At 41.5% G+C, this 18,903-nt stretch overlaps 1 protein-coding gene and 2 long non-coding RNA genes across 4 annotated transcripts in view; 1 reads left to right on the top strand and 2 right to left on the bottom strand.

Moving 5' to 3' along the window:
- Positions 1-861: 861 nt before the first annotated feature.
- On the bottom strand, positions 862-9,284 carry LOC148223985 (uncharacterized). Its single transcript, XR_015803225.1, has 2 exons — positions 8,905-9,284; positions 862-2,605 (listed from the first exon to the last, which is right to left on the bottom strand). It is a non-coding gene; the product is annotated as an uncharacterized LOC148223985 (long non-coding RNA).
- Positions 9,285-9,416: 132 nt separating this feature from the next.
- LOC148223986 (uncharacterized) lies at positions 9,417-13,691 on the bottom strand. The gene is made up of 4 exons (XR_015803224.1): positions 13,014-13,691; positions 12,681-12,779; positions 11,987-12,044; positions 9,417-10,322 (listed from the first exon to the last, which is right to left on the bottom strand). It is a non-coding gene; the product is annotated as an uncharacterized LOC148223986 (long non-coding RNA).
- A 75-nt stretch (positions 13,692-13,766) lies between these two features.
- The window catches only part of GATB (glutamyl-tRNA amidotransferase subunit B), a 52,307-nt gene continuing 47,170 nt past the window's right edge, over positions 13,767-18,903 (top strand). The window contains exons 1-2 of one of the 2 annotated variants that reach the window (XM_014890697.2): positions 13,767-13,973; positions 15,917-16,067. In XM_014890697.2, coding sequence (XP_014746183.1) covers positions 13,801-13,973; positions 15,917-16,067 — 324 coding nt within the window. In that variant the 5' untranslated portion in view covers positions 13,767-13,800. The remainder of the gene's footprint in view (positions 13,974-15,916; positions 16,068-18,903) is intronic. The other variant, XM_088163745.1, reaches the window with a different exon arrangement.

Below are 18,903 nucleotides of genomic sequence, written 5' to 3' on the forward strand. Positions count from 1 at the left end.
TCGCCCCACAAAAGAAAACATGAGACACCCTCCTTGGGGAGCTGGCTACCTGAGAGTGGCTTAATTCCTGCAGCCAAGGCTGCAGGAGACACTTCTCCAGGAACCGCTCCAAAGACAGCCCCTGTTTGAGCACCAGCCATCGTGGTGGGGCCTAGGGTGATGGTGGAGTTCCACTACCTTCCAGAGAAGCACCCTTAGAGTTTTGATTTAAAAAATTAATTTTTGACTAAACGAATAACATTATTATAACCAGTTTACTCCCAGCATTACTTTGCTTGACAACTCCTTCAAACTATTCCTTCACTTTATTCATGAAAGAGAAATCAATAATTGAAGGCTTTGTTGATTTAAATACCATCTCTTAGTCAGGGAAAACACTTTGATGCATATTCCCAACTCAACTGTTCAGCTAAATTTTTTCTTCTTTAACAAATTTAGCATAGATCTTTGTGTCTACTTTTTCCTATGTTGGGCCATCAGCTGGAATCTTATAACTGAGAATATGACATTTCTTGTTTGAGTATCAGTTATGAAACTGTGCTGCTGAAATGTTAGATCCATGACTTTTATATATACATAAAGTCATAGAGAGCCTGCAACAAGAGTTACAGCTCTTAATTTAGGAAGTAACAGGCCTCAGACACAACAGCTCTTTGAAAATTTCAGTTGAAAATTATAAGCAGAAGAACATTACACAAAATGCAATGCAAATGAAGCACAAGAAAAAAATAGTCTCGTTTCTACATGCTTTTCCCTCTATTCTTCTATAGCAGCCCAGGCCTGGATGGTATGGTCAGGTGCTACCTCAGAATCGGCAAAAGTCCAAAGGCAGAAAATAGAAAAGAGATGGACACAGTTCAGTGACCTGAAACATAAGAACTTTATTAAAGAGAAAACAACAAACAGTGGAATGAGAACTCAGTGTGGAGTGCACCAGAAAGGATGAGGAAGGGGTGAAACAGTAACTTATAAAAGGTAGGTTAGGGGCAGAGTCTGAGGATGAGGGTCCAATGAAAACTGGGGATTACAAATATGTAAAACAATGCACCATTTTTTAACCAATAGTAACAGGCAAGAAAAGAACTTACTAGAAACAATAATAGCTCCTAGGGGGCAATGTGGGTGAACTTCCACTCACTGTGACTAAGGGGATTTTTCCTACAGCCTTAAGCAGAACTCTTTGTCCTGCTCAACCCCTATATCTCCCCCTTTTTGTTTTTCTAATAAGAACACAGAACTCCCCAAAACTCTCAACACACAACTCAATAAACAAGGGAACAACACTACTACAATTATAACAACAACAAGAATTAACAGTCCCATCTTGATTAAAGACAACAGCCGCTTTGGCCAACTTGAAGCCTTGAACAGTCTGTTGATCTTTCTGTCTTCCTTTCTGTCTTCCTTCTGAAGCTTCTGGACTCCTTCCTTAAGAACCTGGATGCTGTGGTAGATGGACCTGCTGTGGTCGGAGAGGTTCATGCAGCACATGCCCTCAAAGTCCTCACAGCCATGTCCTTGGGCTAGCAGAAGGAAATCTAGAGCAGCCCTGTTCTGAAAGGTGGCATGCCTAACGTCCGTCAGTAGCTCACTTGGAGCAGGTAGCTCACTCAATGCCTTAGATGTAGTGTTGGTTTGTCTACTCAGCCAACACCCAAGATTATCCAACATTCTCAATGCTTTTGCTGCAGCACCCCAAGGGACCAAAGAGGATGCTGCTACTCTTTGGCCAAAATTCCAAAAGTCAATTTTGTCATCACAACCTTCTTCAAATTAATGAATAAATCTATTTTGCCTAATCTTTTTGCTTTTGATCATTGTAATGTTGGGTGTTAGTATGGTAAGTCTCCTCAAGCTACATGGTCTGCCCTCGATATGAGATAGAATGGTGGGCCATAGTCTGTCCCCACAGATGAAAAACATTCCCGATGGTAGTTGTAGTGGGGTATTCACCGGACCAAGAAAGAATGGGTGAGGTGTAATTACACCACATGCTTTCATTTTTATCGATGAGGTGACAGGGAGAAACATTCCACCATACTGTTCACTTATCTTTAATTTGTTGAATATCAATGCCATTTTGTATTTCTTGTACTGCTTCTGATTTGTCTACCAAATGAAATTTAACACAAAAGTCCATTTTAACCAACCCCAAAATTTCCAATTCTTAGGGTTCCGGTAGTTCATGCGGAAATTTCCAGGCCTAGTAATCCCAGTTATCCATGGGATTATGAATCCACTTATTTTGAGGGTGCAATTCACAGATGTCATCCTTAGTTAATGGCCACTTATCCCCTGGCAACCTCACTAGACAGGTGAAAAAGGGGTTGTTCGGAGTGGCCAGTGACGGATATAAGGTTTCCTGCTGCATGGTGTTAGCTAGTGTTACCCAAACATTTTATTTTGGCTGTGGGACTTCCCAGGTCTTTACGAGGAGCATGGCATTAACCGAGATGATAACAGCGTGCAGAAGTCCTTTAAGAGTCATGTGCAGTTGCAGTCTTGAGTCTGTCTTCCAATGAGGCATTCTGTGGTGTCGTGAGCTCCTGCAGCAGCTGCAGGTGGGGCTTGATGTTCTTGGCAGGAATTCACTTGGGTTCTGTATCTGTGAACACACAGGCAAATCTCTTTCCCCAGGTGATAAGAGGGAAAGGCCCTGAAACTTGTCCAGTTTCAGGGTCCCTTATTAATACTGGTGGTCTTTCTTTAAATTTTGCCTGTGTTATGTTTGTGAAGTGTCTGTAAATTGGTGGAACAGTCTCCATAAATGAATCGTTTAAAAAATCAAAAACATACATGGCTTTGCACAGTCTCTCCACTGTAGATAGAACCTCTAGTCCCCCTTTTTGTTTTTCTAAGAGGTCTTTTAATGATCTGTGGGCCCTTTCAATAATTGACTGGCCTGTAGAGGAGTAAGGTATGCTTGCTGTATGTTTGATGCCCCATAATTTGAAAAATTACGGCACTCTTTGAGAGGTATATCCTGGCCAATTGTCAGTTTTAATTTCTTAGGGAAGGCCTAAAGCTGAAAAGGCTTGGAGGAAGTGTTTCATTATATCTCTTGCCTTTTCTCCATTATAGGCTGAAGCAAACATGGCTCCCGAAAAGTTGTTAATGGATACATGTAAATATATAAATTGCCCAAATGATTGATAATGAGTTATATCGGATTGCCAGATTTGTAAGCTATTTAGACCTCTAGGATTAACCCTGTCTCCATTGATGGTATTGAATGTTTTTGGCAATCAGGGCAGGAGTGGACAATCATCTTTACCTGATCTTTAGTGATATTAAAAATTCTTGTAAGTATAGGGGCATTCTGATGAAAAAATGAATGACTTAAATGGGCTCGTTCAAAGACATTTGGTAATGTTTGTATGGCCATGGTTAAAAGGTCTGTGTGTGCATTACCTTCCACCATGAATCCTGGAAGAGAGGTATGAGACTGAATGTGTGTGATAAAATAAGGTTGTTGTATAAAGGAAAGCAGAAAAATTAATTTTTAAAGTAAAGAATATAATTTCTTGTTAGAGACTGTGTTGGTGGTTGAATTGTTCCCATTGTTATGCTAAGTATTTCTGGCTACACCTTAGCTAGTAACAGTTTCTCTTGCAGGGGGGTCAGGACAGGGGGAACATCAGAAAAGGAGGTGGGACGGGCCTGGGCTCTCTCTTTCGCTCACTCATGGAGTCGGAGGAAGATGGCCAGTGCTCCTACCTAGCATCCTCCCCACCATCCAAATGCTGGAAGCCACATTCCCTGCTGTCAGACATCGCACTGCTGCCTTCCCGCTTCATCCTACTACCTCTGGGCACTCTGTCAAGCACCACGACCGACACCGTGAGGGGTGAGTCCCTCCTTCATCCCTCTCACACTTGGGTCACCGCCACCATCACCCAGACCTCTTCAACTGCGCGGGACCTGCTCTGCCCCCACCATTGGCAACTGAGTGCAGAGAGAAGGAGCCTGTGGCCAAAAAAGGACTGGAACTGAGTTATAATGTTCTATTTTGTTGTCAGTTTTATAACTGTTGTTGTTTCTTTTGTTTGCCTTGTTAGCTATATTGGTAAGGAACTGTTATTCCTACCTCCCATATCTTCTGCCTAAAAGCCCCTGATTTCAAACTATAAAAATGGGGAGAGAATTGCACTCTCTATCTCAGGGAAGGGGATCTTGCCTTTCCTTAGCAAATACCTATCTTTCAAACCGAGACAGACTGTTTTAAGCAAGGATCCTTCTGCCCTTTCCACCACACCTGCAACATAAAAAGAATTGGTAATCAAATTAAAAGGAAACATAAATTTGGAAAAGACATAGACAACAGCTGCTAGTTCCATGATTTGTGGCGAGCCTTTCACTTTCCTGATGTCTGACTACCATTCTTTTGTATTCGGATTCTGCCATGTAATTACTGATTTTTTTGAGACTTCTCTGAGCCATCTGTGAAAAAAGCAATAGCATTAACAGGGGTATGACTTCCTAAAAGCTTTAAAATTAACTTAAAAGAGGAGTGTAATAACTTATGCTTGGGATAGTGAACCGAAATTTGTGTGGTAAAATTTACTTAAAGCAAATTGCAAGTATTCAGATTGCTGAATTAACCACTCTAAATGATTAGCAGATAATTATATAACTGAAAAATCTCTCCCCAAAAGGGAAAGAATCCAGGATCTAGCTTTTATAATTAATTGAGACATAATTTCAGAATTAGTTGTTATTATTTTGCTCAATTGGTATGATAGAAAGACCCATTCCAAGATCAATAAAGGGTCTGGTACTTCTTGATCCCATTGAAAAATGATACCATAACGTTGGGAGCTTTCCCCTAAAATCACAAATAAGAAAGGTAAATCAGGGTTGAATCTGTGTGTTAGGCATAGTTGGATGGCTGTTGACACTTTGTCTAAAGCATCTTGGGCTTCTTTGGTTAATTCCCTTGGTGAATTTAGAGCTGTGTCTCCTTTTAGTAAATCGAATAAAGGGGCCAATCTTGGTTGGTAATTCCCAATAAGGGCCACATCCAATTAATAATTCCCAAGAGCTGTTGCAAGTCGTTGAGTGTCTTCAGGTCACCTTGTATTTGAATTGCTTGGGGTGACAAGGTCTGCTTAGAAATTTAGTATTTGAGGTACTTCCATAGAGGAAGTAGTTGTATCTTTTCCTCAGCTACAATGAATCCAGCATCCTGCACGGCTGAGATAATCTCATCAGAGGTGGTCCTTAGAGATGAGCTATCCTCAGTTGCCAGGAGGATGTTGTCCATCTAGTGCAGGATGATGGTCTTGCTGAGATGTCTCAGAACACAGGTGAACTGTGGTCTTCCACGGTTTATCATTCTGGTCTATGTAACAAAACAATCATCAGAGGTGTTGCAATCTGGATTTGGCAACAAAAGCACTTGCGCACTAGTTAGTCCTTTTGGTATAAAACAGGGGGGATCAGGACACATAGCTAGTACACTAATCTCTTATGATGACGTCACTGACAACACTGATGGTATAACAAAATCCTTCAGCACTGGCTCTGTTCACTCCCACAATCAAAAACTCACATGGCTATTGTTCTGGGCCTAATTGTCCTGTTGAAATGGCATGATGTACAAACTCTGTTAGAATCACTGGCTAGGCTATTGACAGCTCCAGATGGGCATATGGGGGCATTGTGGCAGGGACGTCGGAGAGGAGGTGCTGCAGCTATGGGCCTGCTGGTCACTGATGATCTCTGGCACGGGTGACAGGGGTGCTTGTGTCCTTGCGCCACTGCCTTGTGCTCTGCTGACAGTTTCCCAACTGGTGGCAACAACATTCTGTACTTGGTAAAATTTATTAGTCCCATGACAATGCCCTCTGCACCCACAGTGTTTTGGAAATTACCTCCGTTTTGGTTTTTGGCAGTCCTTGGCAAAGTGTCCATCCCTACCACAATTGCGGCAAGGTATCTGTTTTCGATCCTGCTGCCTTTTAGCATTCTCTTGAAAAGTTGTTAATGCATCAGACAGGACTTGTGCTTGAAGCATGGCAGTGTGTTCAGGAGTGGCTAAACGATTACATGCATCAATAATTTGAGTGATGGTAGGCTCAGGCTCTGGTGGGAGCACACACAGCACCTTTTTACACTCTGGGCTGGAGTTTGCTACCGCTAGCCACTGCAATAGTTCCTCCCTTGCTCTATCCATAACAATCTGTTTGTCCAATGCCAGTTTTAGCTGATCAAGGAATTTCATATAAAACTCATCTGGGCCTTGTCGGATATCAGCAAAGTCCAAATTGGGTTTACTGCCATTAGGAACTTGTAGAAATGCTTTTCTAGCCACGTCTTTAACTGTCATTAAGAACAGGCCTAGGGAGGTTTTCTGCTTGTTGGTTAAGATCTGTATGGGCCCCTTCTTCAGCTAAGTGATCTAAGGTCAGTGCTGCCCTTGCTTGCTCTCCCATGTAGTCCCTCAATAGTTGGTTTAACAAGTGCTTCCACTCCAATTCCCATAGGGAATATTCCATAGGCGATAGTAATGAAGTCATTAGAGGGCACATATCATGCAGGGTCAGCACGCATGCAGAGAAAGTGGCAAGCACCTAATTGCCAAAGTACGGAAATTCCCTCCCATATTTTTGAGCTGCTTTGCACAACTCCTTAATCTTCCCAAAGGTGAAAGGCTCCCACCGAGGGTTAGCACCCTCCTTTGCATACCACACTGGCATTATGTTTAGTTTCGAAACCAAGCCCCACTCTCCCTCCTTCACTGCAGTTTTCCTTATCTTTTCCCATGGATCATTATTGAGCTCTGGTAAACAGAGGTCCTCTTCTGATGACGAGAAAGAGGGAGGAGGAAGAATCACCTGACACCACTTTGTCACTCTGGCATCTGTAAGTGTGGCTTGGGGGTTTTAAGATAGGCCTTGAGGTAAGCCTCCGTGTCGGTGACCTGGGCACCACCATCTTAGAGGTAGGTTCTTCCAGAACCCAGGTGGGCAGGATTCTGGTCTCATAGAAGTGGTGTGGCCTTTTGAGTTGGTTCCAAGGACAACAGGAAAGGAGTGGCCCAAGGTGGAAGGAGCATGCCATGAGGTGGAAAGAGCAGAGTTAGAGATAAAATCAGAAGGGGAAACTCCTGATGGACCAGCAAATCGACCAGAAGGTGTTTTGTTAATGTAATCTTTAGAATGGCCATTGATGTCAAAATGGCCATCTTCCAGATGGCAATTGGATTTTAAGATGGCGGACAGCTTGATGTTCGTAGGATAAGAGGGATGAGGAGAACATGAGGGTTTGGGTAGGACAGAGTAGGGGAGATCCAAGATGGCCTGCGCACTGCCATCTTGGGCCTCAAGTGGAGGTGGACACAGGGGGGCAGAGTCATCAGCTGAACCATTTTTCCATCCAAGCCCTCCACAGGCATATGCTCTTTCAGCAATCTTGGTCCTGTGTAGAGGAATGGCTTGCTGATCAGGGTCGTGGGTCTTTGGAAGCATTGTTCGAACAATCCCCTTGTTGATCAGAATAAGACAGGCTGTACATCATTTCACAAGTCTTGCAATGTGTGCTGATGTGACAAGGACACTGTAATCTTGTCATCCTGCTCTGTGTAACTTTAGAGAACTTTCTCACGAGAACAAGGAAGAACCCTGGCAGGAAGAAGCATTAAGGTAGAAATCTGTATGCAACCATTCAAAACGTGACAGCTGTATTTGTTGCTTGCTAAGTGTATAAAAAGCCATTGTAACAGAGAATAAACGGAGCTTGCTTTATCAATCATATTGATTGTCTGCATGCCTTCCCTCGCCATCGCTCGCATCATCCCGCAGTCCTGTATCTACCTCTGGAACAGTAGCAATCCCAGGTTTTTTCTGAATTTGAATAACTTAGTTTTTTCTTTTCTTCTGATTTTAATGTCTCCAAAATAAGCTGAAACATTGGTAGTAATTTCTGAGCAAAGGTATTTCTTTTAGTGGCTGAATTATATAATTTAACACCTACCGAGTCCTAAAATGCCAATGTTATGACATTAGGCACAGCATCAGGAAAACTTTTTAATGCCCATTTAATTATATTTTTTAGTTCTTGTTTTTCGAATTTCTTCCTCTGGGTCACCAACTTAAATTTTAAATCTCCATCTACGTCTCTCTCTGCTATTGACATCTACATGCCAATCTTTACATAGACAATATTGCAAACTATACTGCAGACTATAATCACAACTTTAAAGTATGTCAACCTATAGCGCAAACTATATGATGGGGCAGATAAAAGGTTTCCCTTCTCCTACCTGCTCTGCAGGTCTTCCTGCTGTCACCACAGGGTACTTATTCTTTGTGCCATCACTGAGGGAACTCCACTGGGGCCCAACGCCTCCCCAGTGGCTTGGGCTGCTCTCCCCTGAACACCTAAGCTGCCGAAGCTGCAGATGTCTTTGTCTCTGCAGTTGCAGTTGCCAGGCCTGGTTTGGATCCTCGACCAAACCAAAAATGGAGAAGGAATATCGTCCTAGTCAGCTTGAGGGACTTTTACCGACTCTGACAGGTCCCCTGAATATCAGGGGTCCCAGTTCAGGTGCCACCTGTAGAAACCTGGGCCCGGATGTTACAACCAGGTGCTACCTCAGAACTGGCAAAAGTCCGAAGGCAGCTGTCTTGGTTTGAAAAATAGGTGTTTGCTATAAGAGACAGGGCCTCTTTTTGAAAAGGAGAGTATAAACCTCTTCTCCCTTCACTTTACTATGATTTTGAAATTAAAGGGCTCTCAGGCGAAGATATGGCGGTAGGAATAACAGTTCTTTACAGATATATATATATGTAACAAGGGAAACAAAACACAACAACAATAACCGCGAGATCAACAGCAACAGAGCAGAAAATGCAGTAAACAGTTCTCTCGGTTGTGGACACCTTTCCTCTGTGGTGCAGTTACCGTTCTGGCGCTGTCTGCCAGCTCTCGGTGAGCAGGGAGGAGATGCGGTGATTCCATGTGGCTGGAGGGGTGCTGTGGTGAATGGCATCTGTGTCCCAGATGGAAGGGTGGAGGGGAGATGCTGCTCACGGATCCCAGTGCTCCAAAAGAATGTCTGAGCTCGGCAGGAGATGCAGGAGAGAGAGAGAGAGCATCCGAGCAGGGAGATTGTGGGATCCCACAGCCAAGGAAGGCAGCTCCCCCGTGTCGGGATGGCAGAGCGGAGTGTCTAAGCGACCGTCCTTCTCCGAGCCAGACAAGCGAGAGAGCCAGAGCCCAAGAGAGCAGGCCACTACCCCACCTCTCCTTTTCCGATGTTCCCCCTCTCCCCACCCCCTGCAAGAGAAACTTACTAGCTATCTGAGCTTGGGTGTGGCCCAAAATACTTAGCATAACAATGGGAAAAATTCCACAGAAAGAAAAGGGAAAAATTCAACCCCCAAAAGCAGCAAATAGAAAAGAGATGGACACAATTCAGTGACCGGAAACAGAAGAACTTTAATAAAGAGAAAACAACAAACAGTAGAACGCGAGCTCAATGTAGGGTGCACCAAAAAGGGCAAAGGCCAGCGTGAAACATTAACTTATAAAAGGTAGGTTAGAGGCGGACTCTGAGGATGAGGGTGCAATGGAACCTAGGGACTAAAAATATGTAAAACAATGCACCATTTTTAAACCAATGGTAACAGGAAAAGCAAAGAACTTACTAGGAACAATAACATAACACCTCCAGGCGGCAATGTGGGTGAACTTCCACTCACCATGATTTTTCCCACAGCCTTATGCAGAACTCTTTGTCCTGGTCAATCCCAACATTCTTCTTTGCTCCAAATGGACCAAAGTAAAAAAAAACAAATCTAGAAAGACTTTTTAAAGGTACCAATACAATTAAAAAGAACATATTAGTAAAATTTGGATCAAGTGAAATACTATCAATCACTTCCTTCTGCATTATCATCATAGACAGTCAACACAATAAGTTTATTTTACTTTAACACAGATGTAGCCTAGCCTCTGCTGTTTCCAAATGCAGTTTCCATTACTTGGAAAATATACCATAAAAGCAAACCACTATAACATATTCCTTATAGACTGAACTATATCTAAGTATAAACCTGACATAGTTCCAGAATTATAACTCAAACATTTAGAAAGCATTGTGCATTATAGCAGGTCCAAATCTAATGGAGTGATCGCCCTGTAGGTAAATCATACTGATTTTCAACTAAAAGAAACTAATCCCTAGGCAATTAGGAATCATACTAAAGGATGCATAGGTTCATAATGTAGATTTTCCAACAACTTAATCAAGATGCAATACCAAGACCGCAGTGATATGCTAGGAAATCCTCTTATGCCTCAAATAGTGGAACTTCACACTGGAAAAAAAAAGGATTTAATGAATTAAACAATAAGATTAGGACAGTACTCCCCCTCAGACAAGGTTAGTGGCACTGGACTTCCTCAAAGACTGCCTCTTCCAAATGGATTTACATGGACCTCAGCTAAAACAAGCCCAGAAACTACTTCACTTCCAGCTCAGGGTCCATAGACAACTGTGCAGCTAAGTGAGAGTTTCCAGGTTTGCCAGCACCTGATTCAAATCACATGCGTAGCCAATGCTCAGTGCAGCACTCCCAGGCAAGACACACCAGGTGAAACCAGTACAGAAAAGTGGTAATACACAGGTTCCTCATGGCCGAACCAAAGATGTCGGATCTCTTCAACAGCACAGCCTCTGAGGAATAGTGAATTCACCTTCTACACCAGGACCTATATGTAATTTACATGTTTTCATTACTGTTTATAGAAATTGCTTGCGCATATATATTTCTTGTGGTGTTTTATTTCTAGCCAAGTCTGACACTTATTTTTCACCTCATGAGTTATAACAATTTTGGTAGATAAAATAAAATTACACTATATCCCAATTAGGACATCAATGGCACTTTGATACAAGAACCCTCAAATCATGAGGTTGTTCATATCACCCAATCTATCACTGCATGCATGCATACACACATGGTCAGTAGATCATACAAGGCATCTCTGTTAGGTCCCTAAATGCTCTTTCCTCTGGTCAATAAAAATATCCTTTCCCAATCCTCAAGATCAGGTACATATTTTTGTATTTGCCATGTCCCATTACTGGTAGATAGACAAGTTGAATACATATTCCAGAGAGAAATAGTTCATTGTCACTATTAGTTCAAAGTTGAAGGAAAAAAAGAAAATGTATCTCTTTATACCAGCAGAGCAAGAAAAAAAAGTCTTTCAAGGTATACAGGTGATCCTAGGGGCATAAAAGTTTGAAAACATCCCTTACCATAGTTTGGTTCCAAATTTAGCAATCTCCTTCATTACTTTTCCCTGTAGGTCAATGTCTGATTTTTTTGATAGACTATGGATCTACTCTTCCAAAACTCGCAACCTCTGATTCAAAATCTAGCAGAGATTCCTGTCTATTCCTTATTTCGCGTGCTGAAATAAGACACTGCAGGCAGCCTGTGAAGTATCTAGCAAATACCCCAGTCTGAATACCCCATTCCCTGCTAAACCAAAAGGAGACCTCACACTCCACAAAAGAAGTAATTAGGCGTGGTAAGTACGACTTGCAAGAAAACAGATTTTAGACCTCAGACCCTAGAAACTAAAATTCAGAGGGTTCTTCTTTCAAATAAATGGAAGAGACTGCTTGTTTACGGTTTAAATTATATGCTGTTGGGTTTTTGCTCTCTACAACATTTCAATTTCCTCTCAGACATTAGTTAAATTCCTAAAGTAACAAGAGACTCAGAGCAAACCATCCCCTGGGTCTACCCCCCCCCTCAGATATGAGTCTACATAGTATTGAACTATCACAGCACAAATCTTTACGCAGAGCTATTTTCCTGTTCCAAGCCACAGCATGATCTATAAACACACTGCAATAAGGAACAAATATGTAGCTTTTCCCGCCTCAAAGTAAGCTGCTTCGAAAGGCAATTATTCCCTGTGATTGACTAGCTTCCTGTATATGGGTGTGTGGGCTTTCATTTCTTACCTACTCAGTTACTGGCAAAAGGCTGCAAAGGCAAAGATTCTTCTAATGGGATTTCTTTCTGAGAAAGGAATTAAAATAACATTGAGACAATTTAAATCACAAACAATGGCACTTCCTAGTCTTCCTCTCTCTGTAAGACAACACCGAATGCAGCTAAAATTCCAGAAGAATTGTTTGGGATGGATTTCAACACTTTTCTGCTGTCTACTCCCTTCTAAATAATATGCACAAAGAGCAGAAGTCAGTGTAATCAAGGCAGACTAAGTCTTTAAGTAACATGATTTTAATATTCATTAGGTTTTAACTTCTTAGCGACTATTTATGGAATCTTCTATTACGTCAGGCTTAAAAGAAAATAAAATAACCTGAAATTTACAATTTTTACACTAATAGAAACACATTAGATCTATATTTAGAACCTATCCTAATAACTGGGTTGCAGTGACCTGCCAGTCCCTACATAGTATCAAACAGTAACTAAATCCAGAGTTCATGGAGGACAATAGTAAAGAGAATAAATTTGTTACAGAAATAAAAACCATGTACTAAAGCTTCAGTCTGAAAAGCACAAGACATTGCATAGGCCCCTGCTAAATCAAAATGAAAATGGGATTTTCCTCAAACCAGAATTATCAAAGATTCTTAAATATTTCATTGGCATAAAGACTACCATACAGGCTTTACATTAGTTTACCTCATATGTGAAGAAGTTTCCTACAGGAGAGAAGGAAAAAGGCCACTCCAATGTTCTTTCCATCTCCTCAACATGTACAAGATGACCTTGGTCAATTTTCTATTGGAAAGGAATTTTTTCTTGGTCAGTCTTTGTTGAACAAGGGAAGGATATTTCCCAAGAAAAGGAATGTGACAATTTAAAACAAGATATTGTACAAGTAACTATAGATCACTGTCTGCTGAAGGGATCTCTGAACTGGTTCTTCTATAGCATTTCCAGGTAATTTATTTAAAATATAAACATATCAGAAAATTAGTGCTACGAAACATTGTTTATAATACATTTTCTTACTTGGATAAATTATCTTCTGCACGATTCAGAACTATTTAGCATCTCATACTGGATCTCGGGAAGATAAGAGGTTGCAAAGGTTCCAAGATACTTTCAAGTGCCTGTATGCACCACTGTCCTCTGCTGGAAGAAATCAGCCTCACTAATGTGTGTGTGACTGATCAGCTTCTGTTGTGAGTCGCTGACATAGAACACAGACGACATAAACAACAATAACAGCTCATATTCATTCTCATTTAAGCTCCACACGCCTGTGGCTTGGGATGGAATGTCATTAATTTTGTTATCTGTGTAATGTAGCTACGTAAACATTAAAGATGTTTGCATATGCCATGGACAAGACTCTTTATTACAACAGAACATCCCAAGACCGTGCAGAGACAACCTTGCTGCTCTACGTATGAGAAGTTAAGCTCCAAGATCCTCAGGTGCGTGGTACTGCATCATTTGTTGCCCAAGGCTTGCAAACGACTTCCGATAAAACAGCAGCCAATTTCGTGTCAGCGTAAGCCCAGAAGAAAACCACATACAACCCACACTGAGGACCTGAGCCACTTAATGCGTTTTAAACAGCAGCCAAGCAGCAATCTCTATTCCTCGCTCAAGCATTCCCGGGATATGCAGAGCACCGGCGGACCCAGATCTCGCCGGCGAGGCGGAGCCGGCGCCATGGCCAGCGGCCTGACGGGAGTTGTAGTCCGCCCTCACAGCCCGCGCTCCGCGCAACCATCCCGGACTGCATTTCCCAGAGGGGCGCTGCGGGCGCCTGGCAGCTGCTAGTGAGGCAATGGCGGCCATGGCAGCAATGGCGGCACGGGGCTGCGGCCGGGTCTGGTGCTGGGCGCGGCAGCGCTGCGCGGGGCGACCGGGACCCGGGTTTAGGTCCCGACCTTTCCCTCGCAGGCAGAGGACTGTCGCCTGTAACGCGAGAGGCGGGGCAGTGTCGGCGGGGAAGAGCGGGTACGGTGCTGGGAGAGAGGCCGGTGGAGCTAGATGCCCTGGAGCATCGTGCTCTCGGGGCGGAGCCGAGTCTGGGGCTCCGGGCTTAGGCTCGGGAGCGGCGGTGACTGCAGCGGGGCCCATTGTAAATTCCGGCTTCTGAGCGGTGTAAGGTATTGCTGCAGGAAGCGCTTGCTCAGCACGCGTTTATCTCGCAGCCCTCCCCGAAGCGCAGACGGTAATTGCCGCGCAGCGGGGCTATGACCCTTTGACACGCTTGGCTGCAGTAAGAGCTTGCAGCTCGGGGAATGTGAGCGGTCACGTGTGCCAAGAATCAATAGCATGGACTACACGAGCTTTAATAAGCGTGTTTTCGAGGGTTATTCTAGTCCAAAATAGGCTTTCTCTTCCAGTGGAGTATTGTGAGATTTGGGCGGTGTGCCTGAAACCGAGTATTTTATTTCTACTGCAACTGAAAGTCACTGAACAAGTCCTGAACAAGTCACTGAACTGAAATCCTGAACAAGTTCTCCCGTTCTCTGGTGTCCACGAGTTTCTGCACAGCTGATCGCTTCAAGAAAGTTGTCCAGACGCCGGCAGAAGTGTGCAGCTAATTCTTTAGAGACACAGATAAGCATAATCCTTGAACAAACACGGCAAGAAGCTCCAGGTGTCTCGTCAATATTGTTAGTAGGATTGAAGGACTTACTGGTGCACGTACTTTTTTATCTGAGTGTAAGCCAACACACCGATTAAGCAAAGGCTGATGTAATTTTTAATGCCATGTTATGACAGAAGGGCATTTCTGAAGAATACAAGAAACAATGGAATAACTTTGCCTCCAAAATGTAAAAGAAAACCCACACTATTTCTTAAACCTTGAGGCATTTGTATGATCAGTTGAAAATACTGAAGAATAATACTATTTCAGTGAATGAAAATATATTAGCTCCTTTAAACATCTCAACCTTAATCTTTCATGATAATCCTCTTCCTAAAGCATCAATATAAGTGGCATCTGCATCACTAGTTTGGTGTTTGTAGGGATGTCCTCAGCTGTTGGAGAGCAGACAGAGAACTAAAATCTTGGCAATGTAGAACGTTCGCCTTTGGAAGGAACACTCTAGTTGATATATTTGTTTGATGTTTTTCCATAGCTTGCTTATCTCCTATAGCTATCTGCGTACTCATACTGCTGAAGTATTCTGCCACAGAAATGTGATTACGTTAGTGAAATACTATTTGTGCACTTCTTTTGTACAAGGCCAGATAATTACTTGCAGAAACTGTCAAGCAATTCATACTGTAAAGGTGACCTTTTCTCTTATCCATATAAAGCTTATGGATGTAAGAATTGCAATTACTTTTTAGATGATATGGAGAAGCTTTATTCTGTGGACTACATTTAGAGAACAGTTGAAATTATTATTTCTGTATTACCAGATTACTAACGTTTATGCTAATACTCACTAATGTTGCTCTGGAGAGCCACCTTTCCCAGCATGCAAGTGTGTATCTGACAGCGAATACATAATTTATTACGTCACCTGTCTGTTGGAGATTTATCAGACTACCTGAGAAGTAATTCCTATTTATGATGATTTGGGGATTTTCACAAGGCACCAAATTAGGGTTCATCCAGCAAGCAAATGTGCCTTATTAATTTTTCTGAGATTTCTCATGTAAAGAATAGTTTAAAGGTTTAAACCATTACATTTTTATGACATTCTTTTTTATGTATAATGAACACTGCCATATAGTCCCCATAGCCTCTGTTCTCCAATATCACAGTACAACTTTTCCCATTACAGTGTATTTGTAACATTGTTTACAATGCTTTTACAATTATGGTTTAATTTTTTTAAATAAATTAAGTGTTCCTAATTCTTCTGTTTCTAGGTTTTCATGAATTTTGACGTCATCTGTATTTAAATTGTTTCTCCCTTCTCCTCTTTCCTTTTCAGTCTTGCTCCATGGATACCAGTTGTGGGTCTGGAAATTCATGCACAGATCAGTTCCAACTCAAAACTCTTCTCTGGTTCCCAAGTTCAGTTTGCAGCACCTCCCAACTCTTTGGTATCTTTCTTTGATGCCTCTTTACCAGGAACTTTACCAGTAAGTTAAGCTACAATTTCATTTATGTTAGGATTCATGTTAGACAACTTTGCTTATGCTTGTAATATTCTATTCTTTCCAGGATTTTACTAAAGTTATATATATGACCGCTTTTCCTTACTTTTCTAATATCTGTTTGTTTCATAACATAAGATGCCTAGGACTGTTTCTCTTCAATTTCCTCACTCCCTACTTACTGCTTCTGATACTTTATATCCACTGCAAAGGGGAAAAATCAGGAGTGCCTCTTCAACATAGTGAATGGATTGTGATATTCCTTTGAGGCCAGATTGGGTGTGTTTGGTTAGTACGCCACACAGGAAACTCCTTAAATATGAGAGATGCTTAAAGTCCAGTGAGAGAAGGACATCTTAGATTTCTGAGTGGCTATTTGATGTTATTTTGCTGTATGTTTGTTTATGTAGCTGTCATTTGCCATTTGGAATGTCTCACTGAGGAGTTACTGTGCTTCCTGAGTAGAAAGTTTCCAATTTAGGAAAGTGTCAATCATTCCTATTTCCAGAGCAATTATTAAAAAAAAAATCTGTGTGAGACACTGGGGATTAATAGGTCAGAATAACTAGCTAGCACTTAACAATAAAGTTTATTAGTGAAAACTTAATAAATGTTTGAATTCACAGATTAATTATCACTGTAATGGCTATGACAGTACTGCTGTGGATTCTCTCAGTATCTAACAAGTTTAATATTAAAATCAAAGTTTAAAATTATAACATAAGCTCTTACAATACAGTGAAAATAAATATTTAATAGACTTAGCATTGCCACATGCAGCAACTCTACAGAGACCATAATGGAATCTAATTATTTAAAGCAGAAACATTTCACTGACTATATTCATTAAAGTGCAAATTTGAATTCCAGTTACAGAAATGTATTTTTAAATCTAGTTGAAGCTTTTCAACACCATAAAGCAGCCTCATATAATCTAAAATTGAGAACTAATTTGAGGCTGGATGTCTAGGGTCTTGATATATGTTGTGATCCTTAAAAATAAAAATTATGTTGTTAATATTATTTTATTTTTATTCCTGTGTTTGCAAAGGTATTGGAAACTAAGGAAGTGAAGTTCAAATGCTGATAAAAATGAGACTTCACTCTGCTTGCACTGGAAATTCAGAGCTGAGTTTCAGATCTAATTATATGGAAATTCTGAAAACTTCCTGGGGGTAATGGGAATCTTATGCAATAACTTTAGAAGAGTCTAGCTAGACTTAAAGACAGAAAATTAGTTACTTTCATTTAGGGGCAGGGCTAGGTTAGTCAGAAAATCCAAAAGAGCTCAGGATCTGGTTTTGGACCTTCTACTTAAACTTCCATTAATGCACAGAAGTTCTCTTCAATTGTCTAATGTTTATCTGCAGCCAAGTAGAAAAGCTGTTCTTGAGTGAACAAAAATGAGTATTTATGAGAAGTTTAATTTTTCTGTACGTTACTGTTATATTAAGGGTGCTGTGTATGTGTGTGTGTGTCTATTTTCTTTATTAATAAGTCTTTAAAATGAGGCTTGGTATGACCTTTATAAGAAGACCCCAGTACATGTGGGCTTTGGTAGAGAAAATAACTGCACCTGAGGAAAAAAATGGTCAGGTTAATTTTAAAGTAGTGATGCTATGTTAGGTTCTACTAGCTGCTTTTATCTATACAAAGAGAAGAAAGATTTTTATTACTGTAGTACTGGTGAAAATAGAGTTGACAGTGGTTGTTACAAAATACATGTTCCTGAATGTCAGAATGTGATGCAAAATACAGTCAGTAGTCATAGCTTTATTATTCTATTGTACTTGCTGCTGCTGAGAGGCCAGCATTTCTTCTGGAATCAGATGGACTTATTTTCTATGTGTAAATTTGTATATGGCAGTAGTATCTGAAGCTGAATTGGATTTTGATGAATTATGAAAGATGGAAGGTAATTTTTGAAAATTTGGAGTATTTGTGGAATGAAACCAAACCAATAAAAACCATTTTAGTAAATGTTAGGTTATTGCCTAATAAGACTAATTAGAAGATAAGTATTTGGCCTTTCCTTTTGTTGAAAAACGAAAAAAAATAGCAGCAAAATAGTTGTGCTGTCTCTAGAAGCAAATGACTGCTGTTTCAACTTCAGAACTGCAGGGACAGTTTTCAGTGTCACAGGGATTTAAATTTACTGTGTGACAACGAGATGGTTGTGATAGAGAGCTGTCCTAGTATTTGCTCCTTCACAGTCAGACCAGAAATGATGGTGCTGAAGGGAGCTTTTCAGGTTGCTGTGCATTTCTGGGTCACAGTAATTGTTAGTGTGAGATTTGCCTGTGTTCTGCACAGGAGAGATGAAACTAGAAGAATATGTTTAGCCCTCCTCCTACTTTCCTTTTTATATTTGCTTCCTGTAACATTAATACAGCTTATTTTATGCTTCAGCAAATAGGCCTTGGGAGGGTCATCACAGTGGAAATGGCATGGCCATTTCACTGTGTTGTTCTCATAAAGTGCCTGTCCTGGTTTTGGGCAAATTTGGGGGAAAACCTCCAGAATGAGCCCCCAGACAGCAAACCCCACGACTCCTCCCACCCCCACCCCCCCCCCCGGGTTCGGGAAGAATTTCCTCAGAGAAGAGTGGGAGAAAAAACCTGTTTATTTAACAAGCAAGACACTCCCCAGCACAGGGAAAAAAAAAACAACGCCAGCTGACAAAAAAACTCTTTCACCGTTCTGAAGGGATGACAAACTCAGTCTCTCCGGCGAGTGGTCGCCCAGTTATCAGTCTCTGGCGCTGGGGAATGACTGCTGCAGGTGACAGAATGCAGACTCCCGGTGTTTCTTGGGGTTTCCC

This window comes from Sturnus vulgaris, chromosome 4 (genome assembly GCF_052056855.1).
Source record: "Sturnus vulgaris isolate bStuVul1 chromosome 4, bStuVul1.hap1, whole genome shotgun sequence".
NCBI classification, from domain to species: domain Eukaryota; kingdom Metazoa; phylum Chordata; class Aves; order Passeriformes; family Sturnidae; genus Sturnus; species Sturnus vulgaris.